The sequence below is a fragment of the Stegostoma tigrinum genome, chromosome 1, assembly GCF_030684315.1.
Source record: "Stegostoma tigrinum isolate sSteTig4 chromosome 1, sSteTig4.hap1, whole genome shotgun sequence".
Classification (NCBI taxonomy): Eukaryota; Metazoa; Chordata; class Chondrichthyes; order Orectolobiformes; family Stegostomatidae; genus Stegostoma; species Stegostoma tigrinum.
In genome coordinates this window covers 77607401-77621216 of record NC_081354.1, presented here as the reverse complement: position 1 = coordinate 77621216, position 13816 = coordinate 77607401, and the positions used below count along the sequence as shown (strand labels likewise).

The 13816-nt window shown below is 42.4% G+C and overlaps 1 protein-coding gene across 9 annotated transcripts in view; it reads right to left on the bottom strand.

The window, feature by feature from the left end:
* Window positions 1-3747, bottom strand: part of sec31a (SEC31 homolog A, COPII coat complex component) — a 95222-nt gene extending 91475 nt beyond the window's left edge. For 7 of the 9 annotated variants that reach the window (XM_048527809.2, XM_048527816.2, XM_048527825.2 and 4 more), the window contains exon 1: window positions 3438-3744. In XM_048527809.2, coding sequence (XP_048383766.2) covers window positions 3438-3708 — 271 coding nt within the window. In that variant the 5' untranslated portion in view covers window positions 3709-3744. Of the gene's footprint in view, window positions 1-3437 lie in introns of all 9 variants that reach the window. The other 2 variants (XR_007247217.2, XM_048527855.2) reach the window with 2 other exon arrangements.
* Window positions 3748-13816: the final 10069 nt, after the last annotated feature.

Here is a 13816-nt window from a genome sequence, read left to right as displayed (position 1 = left end):
GACTGCCCTTGGCTGTTGCTATGGTCACCTTAACAAGCTCAAATGGATAATCAGAACACATTTCAGTTGAAAACTTAATTTTTTTGCAACTCAATGAGCAATTTTGCCATAGGTTCTGCAATAGGGCACCACTGAGCAATTGCACTAAGTTGCCAAAAGAAGTATACATTTAATTAATTTTCAAGGATGTACAAAGGAAAAGGAAGCCATAAAATAACTTTGCATTTTTGTTCCCATCTCCCTAAATTACAATCTGACTGGTTCTTTGCAAATATGCCATTGTGTATTTAGCTACTCCCAATTGGAGTCTGTGTGTTCTGCCTCTGGTTCCGATTCTCCCAGTCACTAAAAGTCTTGTCTCCACATCCGATCCCAGGAGATCGCCACATGACTAATTATACAATCAACCTTGCATACATGGCAATTTGTGACATGCTACAGCACTGCTGCATAGCTACCCTCTGAAAAAACAGACTGCAAGTTAACAAAAACCACAAGATCTCCACGACAGATATGGTAGCACATGGACTGAACTATTCTCGTCCAAAATTGCTTTTCTTATCCTCAAAGAAACATCACGCCTGACCAGAGACAAACCTAGCTGATTGTTTGGCTGCATTCACTGTTTATTTTGCTTGCTGTATTGTCATATTTGACTTTCTGATGTTGTGAAGACATACAATATTGTAAGCAGTGTCGACAGAGGCCTGGATACACATTATCAAAATATCATGAATCGAACAAAAGCAATAATCAAAGGCTAATTGAATACTGAGCCTTTATATCTATCAAACTAGAATACAAAGGAATAGCCATCAAGTTTCAGCTATAGTAAGCTCTAGCTGGACTACACCTAGAGTACCAGGAGCTATTCTGGGCACTAGACCTTCAGAAGGATACTCTCGTCTTGGAAGTAATACAATGTAGACAGACCAGAACGATACCTGGACTTAGGTTTCTTCTATCAGGAGATATTACACAACTAGGACTGTGTAAATGCCTAGGTAATTTAGAAAGTTAAGGGATGATTTAATCAAATTTATATATTTAATAATATCTCAAATAATAAGTCTATAAACATGAATTATTTTCTGTGGATGAACAATCTGAGTCTGAAAAACACAGCCTAATAATTACAGCCAAACAGGTTAAATAAAGATAAATAGTTGGGAAGTCCAGAACCAAGGGGCATAGTGTGAGAATTAGGGTCAGACCATTCAGGAGAGATGTCAGGAAGCACCTCTACACGCAAAGGGTGGTAGAGTTTTGGAACTCTCTCACACAAACAGCAGTGCATGCTGGATCAGTTGTTAACTTTATATCTGAGATAGATAAACTTTTGTTCAGCAAATATATTAAGGTAAATGGGGCAAAGGAGTTAGATATGGAGTTAGACTGCAGATCAATCTTGATCTCATTGAATGATGGAGCAGGCTGAGCAGCCTATTCCTGTTCCCGTGTTCATTTTGGAATTGAAATTTGGAAACAGTTGCACGTGCATGCACACACACAAACATACGTAAATAATATTGTAGGCGATTGGAATGTTCTCCCGCAAATGGCAAATGATGCTAGATAAGTGTAAATTTTGAATGTGAGGTTTCGAGATTTCTGATAACCAAGAATGTTAAGAGGATGGGACAAAGGTGGGTATATGGAGCTAAGGCACAGATCAGCCCTCGATCACACTGAATGCTGAAAGAAGCTGGACAGATTAAATATCTTAGTGTGATTCCTCATGTCCTGCGTTCCCCATATTAATGAATACAAGTAAAGATTAAAATTGTTCAATTACGGTAGGACCAATTATCACTTAGGAAAGAAGTACAATTGTGTTATACTTTCTTTGAAAAATAACAGCGGTCCTCTCAAACATACTTCTGATAAGTAAATTGACTGCTTTAAAAAGACAAGCCGATGGTGTACTTAGAAATGTTAATCCATGTGCTCAATTACTGGAGTGGGTCTCAAATAAACAATCTCTGACTCAAAATAAAAGTGCCATCAACAGGTCTAAGCACCAGCAGGTATAACCTCAAAGCTGCCAGTGATCTGTGATTTCTAATTCATCAATAAACAAACAATCAGATCCAAGCTGATAGAACTCCCATAGATACAGAAGTCTAAGAATGATCTTTGAAAGATTAGAACTAAAAACAGCATTATCTGTCTTAGTAATAAATGGTTAGCCCAAGACTCAATCAGAGGTACCAAGTTGGAAAGTCTTGGATGGAAGTCCAAGCTCTTTCCACCACTTATCCCCTTGCTCTCCAGCAATCAGTGAACCAGAGCTGACAAATGGATCAGAACACTTCAAATGTACTGTAGTAGGTCCAGTGTAAATATGCACACTTTTCTTCCTATGTCGTTGAGGCAAATGAGGAGATTTCAAGCAATTAAAATGTTGCTGTAAGTAACTTTCATTGAAATGAAACATGCAAAATGCCCTCTATCATGTTCTACTGCCGACCTGTCAAATCATCGCACTTATTTACCGTGGGCAAGAGAAACACTTTTTTAAGAGCTCCTTTCCCATATACTTTACAAGCGGGACAGCACTTCTTTGAAGCATGGTTGCTGTTGTGATGGAGGAGAAACAGCAACAATTTGTATACAGCAAGCTAATGATAACGCAGGTAACATTTTTTTTAATATGCTGACTGAAGGATAAACATTGGCGGAGGCACCAGGGGAATAAATCCCATGCTCTTCTTCAAAATAAAGCCATGATCTTTTGGGTCCACCCGAGAGCACAGACAGGACCTGGGCCTTTCATCTGATTTGAGAGACAGCACCTCTGACAGTGCAGCACCAGTCTCTGGAGTGGAGCTGGAGTCCAGTCTTTTGACTGAGAGGCGAGGTTGGCTGTGGCCTGACTCCAGGATTTGAGATGCAAAAGGTGCAAGTTTTGAACGTCTCCCCGCGCCCCACTGCATTTTCACGGCTGGTCAGAAATAGTGTTACTTGGAAAAAGGAAGGGAGAAGCCGGCCACGATCCATCGGTGATCGAAAAAGGTAGGAAATGGTGTGGAACAGTATTGACCAGGAAACCCCAGGATTGGAAAGAGGGGGAACTGGGCCGCCCTGACAGTGACAGTGAGGGGATACAATGTTTACACAAACAGTGTTTCAATGTAAACAGAAAGAAACACTGAAGCAGACAGACTGCGAGGATCGGGGAAAGCAGAAAGTTGGAACTGTCTACAATTTGTTTTTGAGAGAAACGAATGAAATTTCTGGGCCGGCCACCCAGACTCGAGTCAAATCAAACCCCATTTAAAAGTAACATCAACCTTCCCCCCCCCGCCAGCGGCCCTGCCGATCCCTACGCTTCCTCAGCCGGGAGAGATTTCACAGGAAGCCGGGGTCCGCGGGAGGAGCAAACCCACCCCCCGAGGGTTTCAGGCTCTCACGCCCGCCCCGAGCTCCCGGCTTACCTCCGGCTCTGCCTGTAGCTCCCGGTGCTTCAAGTCCACGTCTCCACCAACGTGGCAGCCGGAGCAGATTGGACCGACCCAGCTCCACTTCCGCTTCCTCGGAGTACAAAGTCCGCCCAGTATCAGGCGGTGAGAGGGAGAGCAGATCTTGTGGGTGAGACAGGACCTGAGGGAGAATGAAGAGACGCAGCAGCGCGAAGCACCCGCATGTCCCCTGGGCACACACGAGTGCAACCCACGGTAACAGAGGCACTGGGCTATACTTAACCATATCACAGTCATCGAGCAATCACACCGAGTACGTTCTGTACACTCCAAAAGGTGAACGGCTACATTTGAACAATTGCATGAGTGTCCAAAAGATGTCCTCAGCAACCTGAGATATCATCAACCTGCGTTGTTGACTGTCTCTCTCTCTCGCTTTACAGTTACTGCCTGATGTGCTGAGCATTTCTAACATTTTCTGTTTTGAAGTCGCCTTATGTATTTGAAAGCAGAAAGTGCTGGAGAAATCAGTGGTCTCGAAGCACCTGTGATGAGAAAAACACAGTTAATGGGTCGAGTCTATTGTGACTTTTAAGAACTGAAAGGAGTTGGAACATCTGGGGTGTTTTTATGTTGTAGACTGACGTGCAATCTGTTCCACTCAGTGCACTCCCCCTCTGTCCTCAACACAGAATATGCTATTTTCAACCACTTTGTTTTTAAACAGTCATAACTGACCCGAAACCTTAACTATTTTCTCCTCCACACGTGCAGCAAGACCTGCTGATTTTTCTCCAGCACCTTTTGTTTTTATTTTCAGATTTCCAGCGTCCAGAATATTTTGTTTTTTAATGAAAGGTGTTCTGCTGTCTCGCGTTGGCATTTTGCCCCTTGGTTCTGAAATGAATAAATAACCAGAAATAGTTCCTTGCATTGTTTCCCGACTTAAGTTGTAGTAGGTGTTCTCACGTTGCTCATTCATAATCTGGTTAAATACCACAGACCCAAAACATTTTGCTTTCACAGGAGCAGGCAATTCTCATCCCAGTCCTGATGGCCAATAAACTCTGGCAACGCCCACATCTAAGGAACATTCTTTTTTTAAAAAAACCGGGCAATGACATAAATATAAAATCGTCTCAATTCAGCACATTTAATTCTCATCAGTGAACCACAATGAAAAACAAATCAAGTTAACTACATATAACATAGAATTATTGTTTTAGAGCTTGCATTTTAAACTACTGGAAAATGGGTCTTAGCCTTTTGCATGTGTAGGTGTTTAATAATTAATTAGGCCAGTCTTTCAGAGCTATGACTTTAAAACCAGTGTGTCAGAAAGAGCAGAAACCGTTTTTGAAAAATTTTGAAAGACACAGTGAAACAGAATCCTATTTACTCCCCACCACCATCACTTTTTAGTACACAAAATCCAAACACATCTTCCTTCTCAGTCCAATCTTTGACAATTGCTTCTCAGTTTTGCTTCTGTGAGCCATGAAGATTTCTTACTTGAATCCTCACAGAATCCTCCACAGTGTGGACTAGGGTGGACAAGGTCAGAAATCACACGACGCCAGGTTAAACTCCAACAGGTTTTTTTGAAAACTCAAGCTTTCGGAGCCTCAGTCCTTCTTCAGGTGTTAGTCAACTATCTGAAATAATCTCCTTTTTGTGACGAGACAGTACTTGTTTCTGATCTTAGTCGTGTCTCCTTTGAGCTGAACCCAAAAGCTTTTGAACAAAGTTAGAAAAGATTTTTGCAGCTTCTGCTATTTCTGACACATTCTGATTTAAAGTCATGGTTCTGAAAGGCTGGCTTAATGAATTATTAAATACCTTCACAAAAAAAAGACCAACACACATATATCATCGAATCCCTACAGTGTGGAAACAGGCCCTTCGGCCCAATAAATCCACACTGAACCTCATAGAATCCCACCCATTCCCATCCCCTTATAACCCACCTAATCTGCACCTTCCTGAACACTGTAGGCAACACTGCTCCCCACCCCACCCCCAGAAAAGACCTTGCTTATTTACCCTATCCAAGCTGCTCATGATTTTGTAAACCTCTATAAGGTCAGCCCTCAGTTTTTGACACTCCACAGAAAATAGCCCCAGCCTATGCAGCCTCTCCCTGTAGCTCAAACATTCCAACCCTGGCAACATCCTGTCAGATTTCACAGTGTCTCTCCTATAGCAGGGAGACCAGAATTACACACAGTATTCCAAAAGTGGCTAAACCAATGTCCTGTATAACCACAACATGAACTCCCCACTCCTACACCCAATGCACTGACCAATAAAGGCAAGCATATCAAACGCCTTTTTCACTACCCTATCTACACACAACTCCACTTTCAAGGAACTATGAACTTGCACTCCAAGGTCTCTTCATTCAGCAACATTCCTCAGGACCTTGCCATTAAGTGTATAAATTCTGCCCTGATTTGCCTTTCCAAAACGTAGCATCTCTTATTTATCTAAATTAAACTCCACCTGCCATTTCTCAGCCCATTGGTCCAGCTGTTCAAGATCCCATTGTACTCTGAGGTAACCCTCTTCACTGCCCACTTTACCTCCAATTTTAGTGTCATCTGAAACTTAATAACCATACCTCCTGTGTTCACATCCAGATCATTTACATGACTTCCACTCCTATGTCTTATGGTCTTATAAACGACAAAAAGCAGTGGACCCAGCGCCAATCCTTGCCGCACACTACTGGTCACAGGCCTTCAGTCTGAAAATCAACCCTCCACCACTACCCTCTGTCTTCTACCTTTGAGACTGTTCTGTATCCAAATGGCTAGTCCTCCCTGTATTCTATATGATCTTACATTGCTAACCAGTCTACCATGAGGAACCTTGTCAAATGCCTTACTGAAGTCTATATAGATCACGTCCACCGCTGTATCTTCATTCATCCTTTTAGTTACTACTTCAAAAAACTCAATTAGGTTAGTGAGACACGATTTCCCACACACAAAGCCATGTTGACTATCCCTAGTCTTTCCAAGTTCTCAAGATTCAGGTGACAACACCAACAACTTGTCGTCAGCAAAAAAAATTGACTTTAACCATTTCATCTCCTTCAATTTTTATTGCTGAGCATTCTTCAGCTGCTTCTTAGCCAGTTCATGTGCTTTGGTTAGTTTCGCTCTGAAGCTCAAATGCAGGCTGAAGGCATAGTCTCTGAGCTTTGGTTTATCATCAGTTTTACTTTAATCAGTTTAAGAGATCTCCTCACTTAATGGGCATATATCAGATCAAAAAGGCTCTATCCTGCGCACACACTAGGAACATTCCTAATGGCAAACAGTAACAAGGGATACTTTTATCCTACTCATTCAGATGTTCTTGACAATAACCTCTGATCATGGTCTTCAATATTTGATGCACCTTGAGATTGTGGGTCATAAGCAGAAAATGCAAATCATTTTAACCCCAAATTAGTCATCATTTCTTTGAATATTTGCAGCATAAAATTTAAATCCTGACCTGATTATAATTCTTTGGTTTAATCCATATCTTGTAAGGGAAAATCATAGAATCCCTACAGTGCAGAAGCAAGCCATTCAGCCCATTGATTCCTCACCAACTCTCCAAAGAGCATCCCGCTTAGACACACCCTCCTACCCTATCCCTGTGACCCTGCATTTCCCATGGCTAATCCACCTGGCCTGCACATCCCTGGATACTTTGGGCAATTTAAAACGGTCAATCTATCTAACCCACTCAGCTTTGGACTATTAGAGGAAACCGGAGCACCCGGAGGAAACCCAGGTGAGAATGTGCAAACTCCACACAAACGGCAGAATTGAACCCAGGTCCCTAGTGCTGGGAGGCAGCAATGCTAACCATGCCAGTGGAAGTAACTTTTTCACTACTGTTTTCACAGTAATTATTCCTAAAGGCATCACTTCAGGAAACCTTGTTAGAAAATCCACAATTATTAAAATATATTAATGTTAATTCCTGATTTACAAAGGGTTCCTACCTAATCTGTTAAGACCCTGCTGACCAGTTCTTTGGAAATTGGTATCAGAACTAGAGGCAGAGGTTGAAATGAATGGTTGTGATTTCCACATTACCTAACAGGCATGGAATGTCTAGGAAAATTGACCATATCTTTATGTAATCCTAAGAATAAACTTACTGTTGTTTCTCTAACCTTCAATACTTGATGATCATCTAAGCAAGTTTTTAGGTTTTCAGGAACTTTTTAATTCAAAAATATATTATTTATAAAAACTTCCTTAGTACGTATACATTGTCACAAATGCAGTTTGGTTCTGTATAGTAGCACATCAAGTGAACGACAAACATTTGAGTTTGATTCTATCTCAAAAAGCCAAACGCATCTTTTATACATACAAGACTATATTTACGTGCATTTGAGGCAATACGAGCGTCCAATAACTAAACAAACTCCTGATTAACTTCAGTAGGAAGATCTCAGACAGGGCTCTTTCCCCACTGTGCCTTGGTGGCTGCTGCCCCAAACTTTAGTGCGTCCCTCAGCACATAGTCATGTATCTTGGAATGGGCCAGTCTGCAACATTCAGTCAGGGTCAACTTCTTGTTCTGGAAAACCGTCAAGTTTTGGGAAGACCAGGAAGTGTCTTTCACCGAGTTGATGGTCATCCAGGTGCAGTCGATGATGGTCTCAGTGTGCATCCTGGGTAACAGACCGTACAGCACAGGGTCCCACATCAAGGAACTGCTCAGGATGAACATTGACAAAAACTATTCCATCTTTCTCCAGACTTCCTTTGCAAAGCCATATTTTAGAAAGAGATGTGCGACAGCTTAAATCCACCAACCCCCACCCCCGCAGCTACTTTGAATGCAGTGTGCAGTGGTGCAGACCGACCAGCCATGTGTGAAAGACCTCACAGGTAGTGCCTTTCTCACCACCAGCCAATTCTTCCCTAATCATGATTTCCCTTGCCTTCTTAAAACTTCTCTTTAACTTCAGTGGTCAAAACCACTGACCTCACAGCATTCCTTTTCTACCTTTGCAATTGCTACAAATGTCTGATTAGGTTTCTTTCATGCAGTCCTGAATTGTACTTAATATGATTCAGGGACAAACTCAGAAACATTTCATAAATTGCTGTTTACGAACAGACTGTTATTCTGACAGCCTGAAGTACACAGTCATAGCTGAACCTATCAAAACACTCTGTAACATTAAGGTCCAAACATCTTTTACCCACTTCATCTGTCAAACTACATTTTCAAATGACATGAAATACCTCTCGACTCCAGTCTCAGAAAATTTAGGTACTTAGCATTGATTCTTAGTTTGTAGTTTATGCAATAATCTGTCTCACTGTTTTTGCCACTTATATTTATCCACATTATACTTCACCTGTTGCAGATTTGTTCACTCTCTCAACTTGTCAAAATTACACTGAAACACCTTCGCATCTTCCTCAAAGTTCGTCCTGTCACACAGCTTTGTGTAATCTGTAAACATGGAAATATTACATTTTGTTCCCTTATCTAAATCATTAATATATATTGTAAGTAACTGGTGTCCAAGTACTATGTGCTTTAATTCTACATGCCAGTCCCTAAAGTGGAACCACATCAAAAGCTAAATCCAAGTTAAATTTCATTCACTGAGCACCCCTCGATATCAATTCTAATAGTTTCTCTCAAAATTTCCAGTAGATTTGTTAAGCATGACTTCACTTTTTTAAATCCACGCTGACTCTGACCAATCCTGTTACTGTTTTACAAATGCTACCTATTAAATCTTTTACAATAGAATCTAGAATTTTCACAAATGATATCAGGTGAACTGTATTTCCCTGTTTTCTCTCTATGTCCAGTTTTAAATAGTGGGGTTACATTACCTACCTTCCAATCCACAGAAACTGTTTCAGATTGAGAGAAGGATGACCACTAAAGCCTCCACTATTTCCAGTGCCATTCCTTAAATACTCTGGGGTTTTGATTATTGGACCCTGGGGATTTATTAACCTTTAATCCCTTCAATTTCTCAAACACCATTTCTCTACTAAAACTGATACCCTTCAGTTCCTCTCTCTTTCACTAGACCGTACATTGCCCAATATTTTTGGGATGTTATTTGTGTCCTCCTTTGTGTAACCAGAATCAAAATACGTATTTAATTAACTGAGCAACTCTTGGCCCCCCATTATATCTTCCGCTGTTTCTGACTGGAATTGACCTACATTTATCTTCACTAATCTTTTTTCTTAGATCCTTCTCTTAATCATCTTTTCATTCATTTTAGCAGAAGTTTAAACTGCTTCCAATCTTAGGTCTGCTGCTGTTTTTGACTGATTTGTATGACTCTTCTTGGATCTAATACTATATTGGCTTGACAGTTGGAGACAGAGGGGGTTGTGCAGGGGTAATGGGAACTGCAGATGCTGGAGAATCCGAGAAAACAAAGTGTGGAGCTGGGTGAACACAACAGGCCAAGCAGCATCTCAGGAGCACAAAAGCTGACATTTCGGGCCTAGACCCTTCATCAGAGAGGGCGATGGGGGGAGGGTTCTGGAATAAATAGGGAGAGGGGGGGAGGTGGACCGAAGATGGAGAGAAAAGAAGATAGGTGGAGAGGAGAGTATAGGTGGGGAGGTAGGGAGGGGATAGGTCAGTCCGGGGAGGATGGACAGGTCAAGGAGGCGGGATGAGGTTAGTAGGTAGGATCTGGAGGTGCGGCTTGAGGTGGGAGGAGTGGAAAGGTGAGAGGAAGAACAGGTTAGGGAGGCAGGGGGTGGTGCAGGGTTGTTTTCAGACTGGAGCAGTTTCTGTGGATTGGAAGGTAGATCCACAGGGATCGGCGCTGGGTCCATTGTTATTTGTCACTTAGATCAATGATTTGGATGAGAATTTAGGAGGCATTGTTAGTAGGTTACCGGATGACACCAAAATTGGTAGTACAGTCAACCGTGAAGAAGGTTATCTGAGATTACAATGGAATCTTGAAATTTTGGGTCAGTGGGCTGAGGAGTGGCAGATGGAGTTTAAGTTGGATAAATGCAAGATGTTGCATTTTGATAAAATGAATAAAGGCAGGACTTAAACAGTTGTTGGTAGGGCCCTGGGTGGTGTTGTCAAACAAAGAGACCTAGATGATCAGGTACATAGATTTTTGGAAGTTGTATCACAGGGAGACAGGGTGGTTAAGAACACACTTGCCTTTATTGTTCAGACCATTGAGTACAGGTGTTGGGACATCATGCTCTGGATACAAAGTTGGCTGTCCAATAGAAGACAGACGGTGGTAGTAGATGGAAAGTATTCAGCCTGGAGTTAGGGGACTAGTGGTGTTCTGCAGGGATCTGTTCTGGGACCTCAACTCTTTGTGTTATGACTTGGATGAGGAAGTGGAAGGGTGGGTTAGGAAGTTTGCCGATGACATGAAGGTTGGTGGAGTTGTGGGCAACATGGAGGGCTGTTGTAGGTTGCAACAGGACATTGACAGAATGCAGGGTTGGGCAAAGAAGTGCCAGATGGAATTCAACCCAGAAAAGTGTGAAGTGATTCATTTTGGAAGGTCGAATTTGAATGCAGAATACAGGGTTAATGGCAGGATTCTCGGCAGTGTGGAGGAACAGAAGGATCTTGGATCCCACATCCGTAGATCCCTCAAAGTTGCTACCCAAGTTGATAGGGCTGGAAAGAAGTGCATGGTGTGTTGGCTTTCATTGGCAGGAGAATTGAGTTTAAGAGCCATGAGATTATGCTGCAGCTCTATAAAACCCTGGTTAGACCACACTTGGAATGTTGTGCTCAGTTCTGATCACTTCATTATAGGAAAGATGTGAAAGCTTTAGACAGGGTGCAGAAGAGATTTGCCAGGATGCTGCATGGGCTTGAGGGCAGGTCTTATGAGGAAAGGTTCAGGGAGTTAAGGCTTTTTTCTATGGAGCGAAGAAGGATGAGAGGTGACTTGATAGAGGTGTACAAGACGATGAGAGGCATAGAGATTGTGGATAGTCAGAGGCTTTTGTCCAGGGTGGAAGTGACTATTACAAGAGGACATAATTTTAAGGTGATTGGAGGAAGGTGTAGGGGAGATGTCAGGTAGGTTCTTTACACAGAGAGTAGTGGGCGTGTGGAATGCGCTGCCGGAAGTGGTAGTGGAATCAGATGCTTTAGAGACTTTTAAGCGACTCTTGGGTAGGCACATGGAGGATTATAAAGGTAATTACAGGGGCATGAGAGAGGAATTGACGAAAATCAACTGGAAGCAGAGCCTAGCGGGCAAGACAGTAGAGCAACAATGGCAGGAGTTTCTGGGTGTAATTGAGGACACAGTACAGAGGTTCATCCCAAAGAAAAGAAGGATTATCCAGTGTGGGATTAGACAGCCATGGCTGACAAAGGAAGTCAGGAAATGTATCAAAGAAAAAGAGACAGCCGATAAAGTGGCCAAGAGCACTGGGAAATCGGAAGATTGGGAAGGCTACTAAACAAAGAGAGGATAACAAAGAGAGAAATAAGGAAGGAGAGGATCAAGTATGAAGGTAGGCTAGCTAGTAATATTAGAAATGATAGTAAAAGCTTCTTTAAATACATAAGAAACAAACGAGAGGCAATAGTAGACATTGGGCCACTCCAAATTGATGCTGGAAGGCTAGCGATGGGAGATAAGGAAATAGCTGAAGAACTTAACAAGTGCTTTGCGTCAGTCTTCACAGTGGAAGACATGAGTAGTTTGCCAACAATTAGGGAGAGCCAGGGGCAGAGTTGAGTATGGTGGGCATTACAAAAGAGAAAGTGCCAGAAAAGCTAAAAGGTCTAAAAATTGATAAATTTCCTGGCCCCGATGGGCTACATCCTAGAGTTCTGAGGGAGGTGACTGAGGAAATAGCGGAGGCTTTGGTTGTGATCTTTCAAAAGTCACTGGAGTCAGGGAATGTCCCAGATGATTGCAAAATTGCTATTGTAACCCCCTTGTTTAAGAAAGGATCAAGTCAAAAGATGGAAAATTATCGGCCGATTAGCCTAACCTCGGTTGTTGGTAAAATTCTAGAATCCATTGTTAAGGATGAGATTTCTAAATTCCTGGAAGTGCAGGGTCAGATTAGAACAAGTCAGCATGGATTTAGTAAGCGGAGGTCATGCCTGACAAACGTGTTATAATTCTTTGGAGATAACAAGTATGTTAGACCAGGGAAACCCAGTAGATGTTATCTATCTAGACTTTCAAAAGGCCTTTGATACGGTGCCTCACGGGAGGCTTCTGATCAAGGTGAGGGTCCATGGTGTTCGAGGTGAGCTACTGGCTTGGATTGAGGATTGGCTGTCTGACAGAAGGCAGAGAGTTGGGATAAAAGGCTCTTTCTCGGAATGGCAACTGGTGACGAGTGGTGTCCCGCAGGGCTCAGTGTTGGGGCCGTAGCTGTTCACCTTGTAAATTAATGATCTGGATGAAGGGACTGGGGGCATTCTGGTGAAGTTTGCCGATGATACGAAAATAGGTCGACAGGCAGGTAGTACTGAGGAGGTGGGGAAGCTGTAGAAAGATTTAGACAGTTTAGGAGTGGTCCAGGAAATGGCTGATGAAATTCAACGTGAGCAAATGTGAGGTTTTGCACTTTGGAAAAAAGAATCCAGGCATGGACTATTTTCTAAATGGTGAGAAAATTCGGAAAGCAGAAGTACAAAGGGATCTGGGAGTGTTGGTACAGGATTCTTTAAAAGTTACCTTGCAGGTAGAGTCCATGATTAAGAAAGCGAATGTAATGTTGTCGTTTATCTCAAGAGGGTTGGAATATAAAAGCAGTGATGTGCTTCTGAGACTTTATAAAGCTCTAGTTAGGCCCCATTTAGAATACTGTGTCCAATTTTGGGCCCCACACCTCAGGAAGGACATACTATCCCTGGAACATGTCCCGCAGAGATTCACACGGATGATCCCTGGAATGGTAGGTTTAACGTACGATGAACGGCTAAGGATCCTGGGATTGTACTCATTAGAGTTTAGAAGGTTGAGGGGAGATGTAATAGAGATTTACAAGATAATGTATGGCTTAGAAAGGGTGGACGCTGGGAAGTTGTTTCTGTTAGGCGGAGAGACTAGGACCCGTGGGCACAGCCTTAAAATTAGAGGGGATAAATTTAAAACAGAAATGAGATGACATTTCTTCAGTCACAGAGTGGTGGGCTTGTGGAATTCATTGCCACGGAGTGCAGTGAAGGCCAGGACGTTGGATGCCTTCAAGGCAGAGATCGACAAATTTTTGATCTCAGAAGGAATGAAGGGCTACGGAGAGAGTGCAGGGAAGTGGAGTTGAAATGCCCATCAGCCATGATTAAATGGCGGAGTGGACTCCATGGGCCAAATGGCCTTACTTCCACTCCTATGTCTTATGGTCTTAGGATAGTAAAATGTAGGG